The sequence below is a fragment of the Gavia stellata genome, chromosome 19 (genome assembly GCF_030936135.1).
Source record: "Gavia stellata isolate bGavSte3 chromosome 19, bGavSte3.hap2, whole genome shotgun sequence".
NCBI classification, from domain to species: domain Eukaryota; kingdom Metazoa; phylum Chordata; class Aves; order Gaviiformes; family Gaviidae; genus Gavia; species Gavia stellata.
This window is the reverse complement of record NC_082612.1, coordinates 2,295,987-2,310,336: the sequence shown is the minus strand read 5'-3', so window position 1 is coordinate 2,310,336 and position 14,350 is coordinate 2,295,987. Positions and strand designations below refer to the sequence as shown.

General features: G+C 51.4%; 1 protein-coding gene across 1 annotated transcript; it reads left to right on the top strand.

Annotated features, from left to right (window-relative positions):
• The first annotated feature begins 2,251 nt into the window (after positions 1–2,251).
• UTP3 (UTP3 small subunit processome component) lies at positions 2,252–3,903 on the top strand. The gene has a single exon (XM_009821866.2). It carries the CDS (start codon positions 2,252–2,254, stop codon positions 3,839–3,841), a length of 1,590 nt encoding a protein of 529 aa, XP_009820168.2. The 3' UTR covers positions 3,842–3,903.
• The last annotated feature ends 10,447 nt before the right edge of the window (positions 3,904–14,350 follow it).

The window sequence follows — 14,350 nt, the reverse complement described above, 5'->3', positions numbered from 1 at the left end:
TCAGTCTCCTGGCACTTGTCCTATGCCTCCAGTTGGCCCTGGACATGCTGAACTAGGATGTTCCAGGTAAGAAGCTGGGCAGGTGCCTGGATGAAGTGAGGCAAAATAGTCGGGTCTTTGTGCATCCTTGCTATGCTGGCTGAGGACTGGAGAGGAGGACAGCCGTACCAGGGCGCAGGGTATCTCCAGGTAACACACCATCCACCTGCAGTCTGTCCTACGGCTTTCTTTTCTCCTTGTTTCTCACTCAGAAGCAGAGGAAATGGTGGATTAAAACAGACTGATTAAAACAGTCACTGATTATTGTGTTGGTAGCGGTGATTCCGCTGATGCTTACAGCAAACCGCTGTGGTTTGGCTTGAGCAGTTCCTGAGAACTGGATGAACTAACTCACATTTGAGGTCATCTCCAGCTTCACCAGAGGTGGATGACATTTTCAGCAAGTCCTGAAGGAGGTTCAAATCTCTGTAGGTGCTATTTTTCTTTTCTGCTCCTAGAAATGAACCTTGGATTGAGAGACATGTCAATTCCATTTAAATCACTGAGAGTCCAAGTGGAAGTTGGTCTGGTTTTAAGACTCTGAATTTTGAAAGGGCAGACTTTAGAAAAATGAGAGCACTAATTGTAAGAGCAGTTGGAGGGAAACCATCAGGGTCAGGGACGCATTGAAGGCCTGGGTTTCTGTAAGTCACACTAGCAAAAGTTATCTGGAATTTTAACCGTGCAGAAATTGGCTGCAGACTTCTCTGGGTGGACTTCACACAAAAACCAGTAGGATTAGGCAGAAAGATTACAAAGCCTGATCGGCAGAGGTGGCTGTATTTTAGTGGCCAACTAGTATAAAGTGAGAATTTCCACCAAAGTGTGGCTAACAAATTAAATGAATGCTATGTCTCTCTAACCAAAACCAAGGTATTCCTGTTGCTCTCATACAGGTCTGTATCCAGGGGAGGTGATACCTGCAAACTGGCACGGACAGATTTGGAAAAAGCATCTTAGCCTGAAGCAAAACAAATCTTTGGTGCAAAAGCAAATATGGAAAACTTTGACCCAGAGGTGACTATGTGGAGAAGCTGAGCGCGTCAGAAAAAAGGCTCATAAGTGATACTGGTCTGCCATCAGATTGACCCGAATCCACATGAATGACCAAAAAGTGAGTAAAGTTGTGCACGCACACCCTCCCCCCTGTTTCAGTTAACTTTAATATTTGCTTGTCAGGTCTTTTTCCACAAGAAGGCGGACAGGAGTATTAATAAATAGAACTGCACCTGGTCTGCGGTGAGGACAAACCATCTGCTCTGGTTCTACGCAAAACTCCCCTTGCGGGACGTGGGGCTGCTTAATTTATCAGGCTCTGGGTTTCTGAGCTCGGACCCGAGCGGCAGCCCAGCTTTGCAGCCTGCCTTCGCCTCACAGCCCGAAGGCTGGTCCGCAGCCTCTAGGAACGGCTCTGGTTCCTGCCGGGAGATGCCCGTGTCCCTGTGAAGATGCAATTATTTGGTGAAGGCAAGGACTCAGGAGGGTTAATAGATGTACTTCAGATGCGTCCAGGGAGGTTTTCAAATGTTTCTTTTTCTGTCTGAAACTTGGGTCTGGTGCGGGGAACCGAGTAACGAGAAGTTTCGGTCGAGGGGACAGATGTCAGGTGTGCGATTTTGCCTCTTTTTTTCTTTCTCTTGTTATTCTAAGATTACTATACAGACAGCAGTTGTACGTGTCTGTGCTTTTAGGTGAAGCAAGACCCCTGAGGAGGAAAAAAGGCACGCTCTTCTTTCTATGTGGCATTATTCCTGGCGGATAGCTGTCACGATAAAAAAAGAAATCCTTACTCGGCGGCTGCCCGCATCCCGGGGCTCCGTACCGGTCTGTATTACTCTATCAGAAACCTCACGGTGGGAGTAAACTCAATTATGCTCCAGACCTGGAGTGATGTAACCCATCAATTAGATGCTTAACCGAAAGGGCTCAGCTTGGAGCTTGCAGCTACCCCCCCGCGATACCCCCGGGGCGATTTTCCAAGCACACAACCCCTGCGGGGAGCTGGAGCGGGGCGGTGCTGTCACGGCGACGGGGAAGGCGGGCGGGGGCTGCGCCGCCCCTCCGGCTCCCTTCGCCCCGGCCCCGGCGAAGAACCGCCGCTAAGGTGCCCGCCCGGAAGCGCAGCCGGCGCCAGCGGAAGGGGCGGGGGGCCGCCGGCGGAAGCGGAGGCGGAAGCGGAAGCGCAGCGCGGCGGAGGAGCCGGAGCGGAGCCATGAGGACGCGCCGCGGCACCGTCCTGCGGCCGCCGCCCGACCCCGCCGAGGCGGAGGATGGCGGGGAGGAGGGGGCGCCGGGCGGGCAGGCGGGCCCCGAGGGGCTGGGGGACCGGGTGGAGGACTTCCACGAGGCGCAGTTCCAGGCGGTGATGGCGGCCCTGGAGAGCGGGGAGGAGGCCGGGGACAGCGAGGAGGAGGAGGAGGAGGAGGTGCTGGGGCTGCAGCTGCCCGAGGAGGACAGCGAGGAGGAGGAGGAGGATGGACTTGGTGAGGAAGAAGAAGAAGAGGAGGAGGTACAGGGGCTGGATCTTTATGTGGACCACAGCGCAGAAGAGGATGGAGAAGGCGAGGAGGAAGGGGAGGAGGAGGAGGAGGAGGAAGGGGAGGAGGAAGGGGAGGTTGAAGATGAAGATGGGGACCTGTCCATGGAAAGTGACTTGGAGGAGCGCCATCAGGACACCAGGCTCCCCCACGAGCTCTCCTGGGGCCAGCGCAAGCAGCTCTACTACGACACGGACTACGGGAGCGATGCCCAGGCCAAGGGCAAGCGCAGCCAACAAGAAGTTGATGCTGAGGAGGAGGAAGAGGAGCAGGAGGCTCGAGTCATCCAGAGGCGGTTGGTGCAGGAGTTGAGGGAAGATGATTACGGGCTGGATGTGATTCAGGGCTATCTGGCTGAGCAGCAGAAGACCCATGATAGCAAGGGGCAGAAGATTGACAAGGATTTGGAGGCCCTTTCCAAGAAGGAGCAGCTGAAGCTACTGAAGCAGGAGTCCCCTGAGCTCCTGCAGCTGATTGAGGACTTTGAAGTCAAGCTAATGGAGCTCAAGGACGAACTGCACCCGCTGCTGCAAATGGTCAAAAACGGCACTATCCCGCAAGGCAAAGGCAGTCGTTATTTGCAGACCAAGTATCATCTTTACTTGAACTACTGTGCCAATATCAGTTTCTATTTGGTTTTGAAGTCCAAGAGGATGCCGGTTCATAGTCACCCCATTATCGAACGGCTGGTTGCATACAGAAATACAATCAATGACCTAGCTGTTATAGATCAAAAGTTATCCTCACAAGTTCGTATGCTTTTGAAAAACTACTATGATAAGAAGGAAGTTAAAATACGGAAGGAGAAGAAGTTTTCGCTGTTTCCCCCACTGGATTTTAAGAAAAACAAGCCAAAACGTGCTCCTGCGCTCGCTGACGGCCGGGCTGCTGCTGCTGAACCGTCAGATGAGTCGGACCTGGATGAAGAGGCTGCCCTAAAATACTATAAGATGATGGAGGAGAAGTTGAAACTCAAGAGGAAGAGAACTGAAGACCAAGACACGCCTGAAGAAGAAGCGGCGTTGGAGGGAGAGGATCCAAATAAAAAGAGAGGTGTGACCTATCAGATGATCAAGAACAAAGGCCTCACGCCCAGAAGGAAGAAGATCGATCGCAACCCCAGGGTCAAGCATCGGGAGAAGTTCCGGCGAGCCAAGATTCACCGCAAGGGCCAGGTCCGTGAAGTTCGGAGGGAATTGCACAGATACGCCGGGGAACTCTCTGGCATTCGCGCGGGAGTTAAGAAGAGTAGGAAGCTTCGATGATACTTACTGCTCTCTGTTTCTGAGAGCTGCGAGTAGCACTACCAAATCTAATAAAATTTTTATGAAGGATATTGTGGTTTTTATCCTTAAGAAAACTGGGGGTGGGGTGATATTTGGTTTTGGTTTTTTTCAGAGGGTGCTTTTCAGAAGGTGTCGGCTCTAAAGCAGCACAGGGCCCTTTCCTCGCCCGGCCTGTGTGTTAAGGTGTTTTCTTCCATTGCGGTGCTGTCGTCTTTCCGTACCGTAAATACCGGCTGTGAGAGGCGGCAAGGGATGTGCCGAGCGAAGGGAGTGCAATGGGCCGTGCGGGACTGATGGGGAGGCGGGATGGGACGGAGGGACCTCCCGAGAGCGGGTGAGGATGGCGTTCGTGCAGCTCTCGGTGCCTTCTCCTCCTTTTTCCTCTCTTGTTCTGGTCCATCCTTTTTCTGTGTTGAGCTGCAGAACGAGACGCGTGGTTATGGTATTTTCACTAATTCTTGTTCAGATTAACTACTTGTGCTCATACGTTTAAGAACTATCTCCTTTTAGGCTTGCTTAAATCTTTTTAAGTTTTTAACTGAACAGAAAGCCGTTACTTAAATCCCATGTGGCCTGAGATACTCTTTCCCCTCCTGAATTCGGTGAGAAGTGAAGCAAGGACTTCTCTGGATTTCATCGTTATTTACATCTGTGATAAACACATTCACTTCATCTATGACAAATATGTTAACTGTTGTCTGCTGTTGTAGGTCTAACCTAGCATTGATACAGGACGAACGGGTAAGAGGCAATGTCTTCAGTTCGAAGGTAAACGTTCAAAAGGTTTCCGTTACTTCCATGCCTTCTGGTGGGAAAAGGCATTTAACCCCACACTGAAGTTCTTGCTGGGAGTGGCCAGTTCCAGTTCAGGCTGTAAAGGAGGAATGACTGATTAATTTTTCTTAAAAGTTTAACAACTGCTGTCTCAGGTACGACCCACACTTGTGTTTGAGACGGGTTTTGGGGAGCCCGTGCCTTAATTTGTGTACCAGTAGCATCTGAAAGGTACTACTGTCTGTTTCCCATGTGAAATCACTTAAGGGGAGTGATGGTCTTGTCAGTAAATGCTGTTTCATGTTACGGAAGCACTAGTGTACCTAGGTGAATTGTTTTGGGGTGGGGTTTTTTGTGCGATAGTCTTGGGGGAAGCCAAAATAGGAGCGTGTGTTCTTGAACATGTGACAGGCTAGATGCTGTAATTCAACCATGCAGGTGCTCTGCTCGCTTTCTGCAAGTGAAATGGGCTTCCGTGGGCTTTGGTGCAAAGCTTTACACGCTATGCTTTTTTTCGGCCAGGAACATGCTGTTAATTGCTGCCTGGAGAATATTTTGTTAATTTTCAAAGTTCAAGGGAGAGGCAGAAAACCAATAAGCTTAAGCTGGACAGATGGGAACAGAGGTAAGGAGACTTTTTGTAGTCCTTCTGTGTCCTGGATCCATGGGATGTGGAGCGATTTCGGAAGGGATTCTGGTATAGTAGATAGATGTATAGGAGAAAATACTGACATGACAAGTACTGCTGACTTTAATGGCCCTGCGTTGGTTTGCCCCCTGCTGCTTACAGGCCAAACAGCAGTTAAATGCTGCATAATCATAAAAAAAAAATTGCTCCACAGAAACAGGCTACAAAGCATTGGGAATTGATCCCCTCCAGAAAATGGCCGTGGAGATCTTTGCCTGCCTGCGGAGCTGCGGCACCTGGCACAGCAAGGGAAACTACTGTAAGGGCTGGAGGAGGGTTGATGGCAGCAGAGAAGAAAACTTGGCGTTTCAGGTCGGCGCTGGGACTTGCTGCCTGTATGGGAAGAGGAAAAGTCGCAGGTAAGTGCAGGAGTAAGGATTAATTCAGCACATCCTGAAGCAGCTGGGGGTGAGCCTGTATATGCTTTCCATGGGGTGAAATCCTGGCCAAGGAGAGGAAGGATGGGTGTTAAGATCAAAAGAACCTCTTGGGGCACGGGAGTTAATGCAGTCCTTTGCATGTAGCAAAAGGGAGAGCATCTGGAACATGAGGTTTCCTGGCAGCAACTGTTTTAAGATGAAAATCGCAGTCTGGAGCCTCGCTTTTCCAGGGAAGCTGGGGCTAGCTCAACTCCTCGGGCCGAGGGGTGTGCCGAACCCCGGGGCCTCCTGCGAGAGGGTGGCTGAGGCAAAAGTGAGGCTCGCTTGAAGGGTCACTGAAGGTGTCATCTCATTTGAGCAATGCTCTCTGTAACCTGATGGCCTCAGGTGAGATGGGTAACCTGTTACCTGTGGGGATAAAGATAGCATTCACCTGCGCTTACTCAGCCTCCCAAGCTTGCTTTTCCCAGTGAGAAATGCACGGCTTTTAGTGGGTCCCAGCCTTACCAAGGAGGGAACTAGAGCTTTTCCGGAAACTACACCTTTTATTAACTCCGTGCTGGGATCACGATGGAGGCCGGCACTGATAATACTGACCTACGCTCCTGTGGCTTTGCGAAGACGTCAGTAAAAGGTAAAGTGCTGGGGAAAAAAAAGCAGCTTAGGTGCTTTTTTCTGGGGGGGAAGGGTGGTGTGTGACAGGCATCACATGGGATGGAGAAAATATCCAGCAGAGATGCTAATTGATATCATTACTACAGCACCTGCTCACACGTGTTTCGCACTTGTGCAAAAAATGAAGGGCTGACCGTATTTCGTATATCTGCAGGCAAGGCAGCTTTGTGTTCCTTGGAAAAGCTTTAGGCAGCTAGCAAGCGAAATTCTGGCAACTTCCATCTGAGCAATAAATAAGGGAAATAATAAATTGGTGCGCTGTTACAGACGCGCTCTCCAGAAACGTTGGGATGAAGGCTGAAGGCAAGAGGGAACGCAGCGCATCAGCACGCCCGCGCAGGCAGCCAGCAAGCAGATGGCACAGCACGTCTCCCCGGACGCTGCGCCAACCCCTTTAATGAAGATGAACCACGGCATTATGTCCAGTTGGTCAGTTCAGAGATTGGGCAAAGCCGTCAACAGTTCTTTCCCATATGGTTTTATGTATGAGTGATCATGGCAAGGCCGTGATTATTAATGCCATGGGAGGGGGGGCACTGTCACGTTGCTCTAAGAAATACTTCTTAGAGGGATGTTTCGTGCTGAAGGGAAGTCCCTGATGGTAAATAGCTTCTGAAGATCCCTGTGGAAATGGACATGTGTGAAATAAGGGAAGGACCACAGATGATGGTCAGGAGAGTAAGTGAGAAGTGGAGCAAGGTCATCGTTAACGCTCTAACTTGTTCCATTAGTGTTTCTGGAGAAGGCGCTGGCACTGCCAAGTGATGTGCTTCAGCCATGGGATGGCACTTGTCCTCGCCACACTCCTGCTTAGCACGCGCGGGCTGCCCTGCTCAGAAAGGACTGGTGGTGGGGTCTGCCTCAGCGGCACCTAACGCAGGTTAGGACTTAACCTGCTCAGGCAACAGCTATGGCTCACCTGCATCGCCCCGCACAGCCGTGGAGATACCTGCCCCTGTGTCCTTTCCATCCGCTCACTCGGAGCACGGTAGTTCAAGAGGTAGTCCCATGCGCGCTTGCACGTAAACACTTTGTATTTTAAAAGCGCGTATGCGCTGTGTAGAAAGCTCTAGGGAGAGGTATGAGCTGCTCTGTTGTCCTTCTACACCTGCAAAACATAATCCTGGTGGGTGATAAGCATCCAGAGTAAGCCTGGTTTGCCTTTGGAAGCTTGGGCAGAAAACATATGGTGGCAGAGAGGTTGATAATGCTTTCTGCATCACAACCTGAAATTTCTATTTGTACAGGGTAAGGAAAATCCACTGAATAACTCGCATGGAAATACACCTGCTGCTGCCACCTTAAATTTTGTCAAGGCTTTCCTAGTTGTCTTCTATAATATTCTATCAGCAACAGTCTGGACGTTGTTTTACTTTTGCCAGCACTGGCAAATAGGAATTAAAACATTCAGCTTTGAGATTTGTACAGTAGGTTAAAGCATCTGTTAAATTAGTTGCAACATGTTGCATGACTTGGGGCAGCACTGAAAAGAGCAGTCTCCAGAAATCAGTTGCCTTCACAGCTTTACTTTCGCAATTTTTATGTGAGATTTAAAAAGAAAGAAGCAACGTGTTCCAGCTTAACCTAAGTGCACTGAATGTGGGATATTCTTTAAAAACTGGCAGATTTATGTTCTTTCGCCCTGCCTGTTGACAACACTACCATCCACGTAATTTGCCCTGCCTTAATGACCAGTCTTTATTACTGTCTTGAGAAAGCCAATCTCCTAAGTGAAATCCCTATTGGTAAGGCCTATTTGGTAGTTTTAATGGTAAGGAATATAACTGGACCTTGTGTTGTCTCCTCTTGTCAAAGGATCTGAAAACGCTGCTGTCGGCGAGGCCTCGCTCTCCTGCGAGCGAGTGGGAGGCAGGAGATGGAGCGATGGCTTCGCCGCGTGGGTAAGTTAAAGCACGTGGGAGTCTGACTTCCTTGTTGCTGTATGAAGGTGGTTTCTTAAGATTAAAATCTGTGTTTCCCCATGCGGGCTCTGGTCCCGCGAAGGCGATGCCATGTGCAGAGGGCTGCTGCCTGCTTTCTTCCGCCGTGGAGGAGGAACAGACGGTGAAATACACCTGCTGGGCCAGGGTCTCGCCTAGAACCGCTTCCCCGCAGGCAGCGGTCTGGTGGCAGGGCTGGGAAGCTTACGCTAGAAGATGAGGTGGGCCTGTCTGCAGTTTGTTTTCTCTTCAAGTGGGAGAAAGACGAATTGGCAGTGCTGGAAAAGAAACTGGGAAGGGTTTGAGGCTGGAAAAACAAAACCCCTTCGGAAGAGGGGTGGAAACACCCCTAGTGCCCGGAGCCCCTGCACCTAGCGCAGTTCGGCTGTCCGGTTTTGCTCGGCCCTCCGTCATCCATCCTGCAGGCACCCTGCGCGGGGAGCGGCGGCCTGCTGCCCCAGCGCGGCCCGAGGGAGGGCTACTGCCGCGGCGCAGGGCCGGGCCGGGCCGGGCGAGCACCGCTGCGCTCGCAGCCCCGCGCTCGGCGTCCCGCGGCGAAGGGCGCGGGGCGGCGGCAGGTAGGGCGCTGCGGCGGGGGGCTCCGAAGGGAACGGGGGCCCCGCGGGGGAACAGGACACCCGCTCCCCCCCGCCCCGCAGCGGGGGCGGAGGGAGGCCGCGGCCCTGCTTCCCGGCCGGGGCGGGGCCCGGGGCGGCGATGGCGGAGGCGGAGCGGGCGCCGCTTCTCCCGCCGCTGGCGGAAAGTTCCCGGGACGGGGCCGGCGCGGAGCTGCCCCCCGCCATGGAGCGGCGGCCCGAGCCCGGGGAGGAGGCGGCGGCGGCGGCAGGAGAGGAGGAGGAGGAGGAAGCGGCCCCTGCCTCGCCGCCTTTCTTCCTCCTCTACCCCGGCCATGGAGGCGCCGCCGCCGCGCCGCCCGGCGCGTGGAGACCCCCGGCGCCCCGCGGCGGGGCCGCCCTCCCCGTGCTGGTGCTGAGCTACCCGGGGCCCGATGGAGCCGCCGGCGCCGTCAGCCGTGAGTAGCTGCGGGGCTCCTCCCGCGGCCGGGAGCCTCCCTGGAGGCGGGGGCAGCCGCCCCGGCGGGGCCGGGCAGCGCGGGGCGGTGGCTCGGGGCCTCCCTTGGCCGTGCCGGCGGCGGGAGGTGTCGTGGCGGGGCTGAGGGCCGCCCTTGGGGGGGGCTCGGCGCCTCCCTGCGCTGGGCTGCGGGCTCCCGCCTGAGGGGGCCCCGAGGGCGTTGAAGGCAGCTGTGGGGGAGTGGCTCTGGGCAGGGGTGAGCTCGCACCCCCCGGGCTCCGGGAACGGGGTGCCCTCCCCGAAACTCCCCCGAGCCACGGGGCTCAGTGGAAGGGGGCCTGTGGGGGGGCCCCGCTGCTCCCCTGACTCCCCTCATCAAGGAACGTGTGGGCGAGGCACTGCGGGACATGGTTGAGTGGCCATGGTGGGGTTGGGGTGGGGGTTGCACTTGATGATCGTACAGGTCTTTGCCAACCGTAGTGATTCCGCGGTTCTGCGAGCAGGGAGGTGACAGCGCCGGGCTGAGCTGGCCCGAGAGGGGACAGCGAGCGCTCTGGAAGGAGGCGAGTTGCGTGTGTGTCCGTGAGCAATGCTCCCCGCGGGTCAGCAAAGCCTCGGGCCCCTTTCCTCCGGGAAGCGCTTGTGCCGCCCTTGGACATCTGACAAGCTGCCTGTGACTTGGGGTGTCCTTAGGGACTGGGGAACACCCGCTCGGGCTGCCTGGTAGTGCTGGCGGAGAGAACAAACTTAAGGCGAGGGCATCGGGTGCTGGCCGCTTGCCGGGGTTGAAGCGCGTTGCTGCGGGTGCTCTCACCTGGGGCCTGTTGGGTGGGAAGTCCTTTTCTGCTTCGTAACATTCTTTGTTACGTTCTCGCGGTGTATTTGGGTAAGCTGGAGTGCTGCGAAGTAGTTGTTGCGCGTGCTTTAAAAACAAAAACTACACGTATGGGCGCGTGTAGAAGAGATCTTTCCTTTTCCTTCCATCCGTCTTGAAAATAGCCATTGGCTTCATCATCTGGGCTTGGGCCAGGGTGTGGGCGACAGAGCTTTTTGGCTTTTTGCCTTGGCTTTGTCTCGTCCGCCTACATCCCAGGTGAGCGTTCACTCACACGTTAGCTGATTATTTTGGGGTGGGTATCTTTTTTTTTTTCCTCCTTTTAAAGCTAATGTGCTTTATTTAAGCCATTACTCAGCAGAGCTGTAACCAGTGAGGTAGGATGTCGGTTTCTGTAATGCCAAGAGCAGATGAAATGACCTGACTCTGTTCTGAGCTACGCGAAGGGCTGTCTCTGACTACAAACTTTTGTCCACAGTCCAAAGTTCCCTCCCCAATGAGCTGTCGTTTAAACTGGTGGCTTCCTGTCAAAACCTTCATTTTTACATTTTTTTTTTTTTCCTGATCAGGAAATCTTTACCCACTGTAGTCCTGTGATGTGTGTGCAAGGGACTGAGCTCTTTCTGATAGAAGAGAAGCCTTTAAGAAAAATGCTTAGTCTTAGCTGTCATGCTTTTACTGTTCAAACTGTTCAAACATTAATTCTTGTAAAGGTTTGTAAGAAGGCTTCTGTGTAGATGTGGTGAAACTGAGGCATTCAGATCAGCGCATTTGTTCACCAGGAGTTAGTGTAAAAACTCATTGGTTGAGGAATGCTTTATCCCTCGTGTTAGCCTTCCTCTGCAGTGGCTATTCACGTAAGCTTTGTGAAAAAGCCTTATAAAATGTCTGTTAAAGTTTCCCTGCTCTTTTCAGGCTCAGCAGTAACAGTTGCCTGTGCAATATCGTATGTCAAAGCCCCTTCAGTAACTGAGTGATGCAGTGATAGTAGCGTCTGAAGGGAACAGGAATCATAATCTATTTGCATGGTGTCTTGGACTCTTTCTCCTGGGGCAAACTCGGTCTGTAAATCAATTTTTCATCATCCCTGGTTTGTTTGGTTTGTTTTGTTCCCCCCCCCCAGTTCTCACATCTGAAAAAGCGGCTTTCATTTCCTCATCATTGAGCAGCAGGAGCAGTGGGTTCTGCTGCAAAGTTTTCCATCTTCACTGGCTGCTTTGGGATTGCCGTTAAAGCAGCGGGTAGAACGTCTCTGTGGCATAGACAGGGGGTTGTTTAACTGCTGGGCTTAATCCTGGCTACCTGTAGAGTATGCGGTCTTGCAGGCGTTGTCACTTCTTGCATCTCCTCTAAACAGCAGTTACTCTGTGCAGCATTGAGGTGCGGCAGCGTTAAACATGGTCTGGGTTGTGAAGATTGTCACGTCTGTGTCGGTGTCACCGGAGAGAGCCATGGGTGGCCTCTGGAGCCCTGTTTCACAGGCTCTTCTCGAGTATCGCAAACTCAGGTTGCCATAACGTGTAACAGCTCAGCGTCGACTACTCTCGATCTGCTTCTCCTTGTTCTGCGATAGTACTTGGAGTGATTGTTCATGTCTGCTTCCCTTGACTCTGCAGTGCTGGAGTTATTTTTAGAGTTAAGATAAACTGAGGAGTGTGAAGGCGGCTATTTTTGCGTCTTCTGTGTATATTAAAAAAAGTGAGATACTCTATGAATATTAATCCCTCTCGAAGTAGCTATAAACGGAAAGCAGTGATTGAAGTGAAGGGATTTCCTGCTGGATCACGAGTTGCTCCCTTCAGTGCCTGAAGGCTGTCATTTCCATGAGTAGTAATGAAAATAATTACTCTGTATCGACACTTATGTGTTACAGTGGAGGTGGTGACCAATGTATGGAAAAGTCAGTACTTCAGAATATTTTTGAGGTTTATTTGAAGTTGTCTTTTTTTTTTTTCCTGTTAGGATGCAGTCACTGAATCGTCTCTCTCTCGAGGTCTCGCCACAGGATGGAAGGGTACTGTCTAGCTGTTAAATTTTATATTTGAAATTCTGGAAAAGTATGCTTGCTGCTTGTGAACTAATTACAGCCTTCATAGCTCTGCGTTAGGGTTTTCCTGGAGAGCGGTGACTCGATGGAGTTCTGCACGCAACTGTTTCCAGCTGTAGAAGTCAACCCAAGGGTTATTTGCACCCAGGTGGAGGCATGATGCTTCTGTTGCCAGGGCAGCGGTGCAAGCCCTGTAGTGCTGGTGACCTGAAGCCCAGCGATGAACGTAAATGAAGAACAAAGAATGAATCATAAGAATGTGTCTCTCTTAAAACTTTCTCTATAGGTTTTCTGTCAGACGTCTTCTTTTCCCCTCTAACTAATCTTTCTCCCTCTTACCCAAGTTTTCTTATTTACAAGGTAAGAGAGATTGTTCCCAATGTCAGGTGGAGGCAAGCACTGCCAAGGGAAGGAGATGGCAAAAGCTTTTCATGCCGGCAGCACCTGCTTTTTTGATACAGATAGTTCCAGACAGACAGAAGGAACAAGAAGATTTATTTAAGCATGCTGAGCTGAAGTAAATCCCTCCAAGGGAAGGAGATGGCAAAAGCTTTTCATGCCGGCAGCACCTGCTTTTTTGATACAGATAGTTCCAGACAGACAGAAGGAACAAGAAGATTTATTTAAGCATGCTGAGCTGAAGTAAATCCTTAGAATAGTTTTTAAATACAGTAAAAGTATCTTGATTATGCTGTCCTTAAAAAAAAAAAAAAACCAAACTGCCAAAAAAAAACCAAAGCAAAAAAAACCCAGAAACAAACAAAAAAACCCCAATCCATTCCTTGCTCCCACTGAAAGCCTACCAGGTATTGTGATACTCCCGGTAGACTTTTCCTTCCCCTCTTTTAATTGTAACCTTAATTATGGGAGTTATGTGAATCCTTAAATAATATCTCTGTATCTCACAGTAGGTAGACAAAAAAAGTGTTTGTCACTTACTCCAGGAATTAAGAAATTGTGTCACTGGTTTTCGGGTTGTTCAACTTTCTTTTGCCCACTTGTGTTTTTAACATGCAGGGTTCAAAGTGCTGCTGGTGCTTGAGGTGATGTACGTACCTGTGTTGGCAGAAGGGTCAGAAACAGACTTTGCCGCGTAGCTGCTTTGTTACTAATTTTATCTTTTTAGATTACATTCCACGTAAGAGATTGCCTGGAGGGAGGCGATTGGAGGAGCGAGACCATGTGCTTCGCTTTGCAGACCAGCAGCTCTGTTGGCTCTAGGACCGCGCGTAGCCCTGATGTTGTTTTTCTAATCATCACAACTGGGACAGCTGTTGAGAGGACGAGCGGGTAGTTGGACGGCATGTTGATGCAGAGTTGAAGCTGAAGTCTCTTCTCCCAAGGGACAAGTGACAGGACAAGAGAAAATGGCCTCAAGTTGCGCCAGGGGAGGTTCAGGCGGGATATTAGGAAAAATTTCTTTACGGAGAGAGTAGTGAAACACTGGAAGAGGCTGCCCAGGGAGGTGCCAGAGTCACCATCGCTGGAGGTGTTCAAAAAAACGTGTAGATGTGGCACTGCGGGACACGGTTTAGTGGGCTTGGTGGGGTTGGGTTGGTGGTTGGACTTGGTGATCTTACACATCTTTTCCAACCTTAATGATTCTGGGATTCTGCGAAGGAAAGAGAGGGCATGAGAGCAAAAGTCACATTCATAGCTTTGCTGGTAAGAGGTTTTCATGTGTTGGGCAAGAGCGTGGGCAGAAAATAGGAAGATCAGAATTGTTTCACTTAGAAATGTGGGAGCTGCCTTACTGGACCAGGCTGTCAGGCTGCCTAGTCTGATACAGCAGCCACAAACAGGTTACGGGCTGTAGAAGAACTTGGAAGAACCTGCTCATGATTCATGCTTGTCTTAGAGTGCGATGTAAAGGCGTGTGTTTCTTCGTAATTCTTATCCCCTTTGCATGGAGTTACCTCTGGCATTGTAGTCGCTCTCAGACACTCCGAGCAGCTATTTTACAGCTCGGCGGTGCATCTGAGCTGTTACCGTCGGACAGTTTCCTTCGGCAGCGGTTCCTATTTGTATAGAATCGGTGGCTTTTTTATGGTTCCGTGGTCTCCTGCGAGTTTAAATAACCAGAAGCAGCGCAGTCATCTGAAGCAATAATCTCATCT

Excerpts from the sequence above, each read along its gene's own strand:
- UTP3 (XM_009821866.2), top strand. The coding sequence starts at position 2,252 with ATGAGGACGCGCCGCGGCACCGTCCTGCGGCCGCCGCCCGACCCCGCC.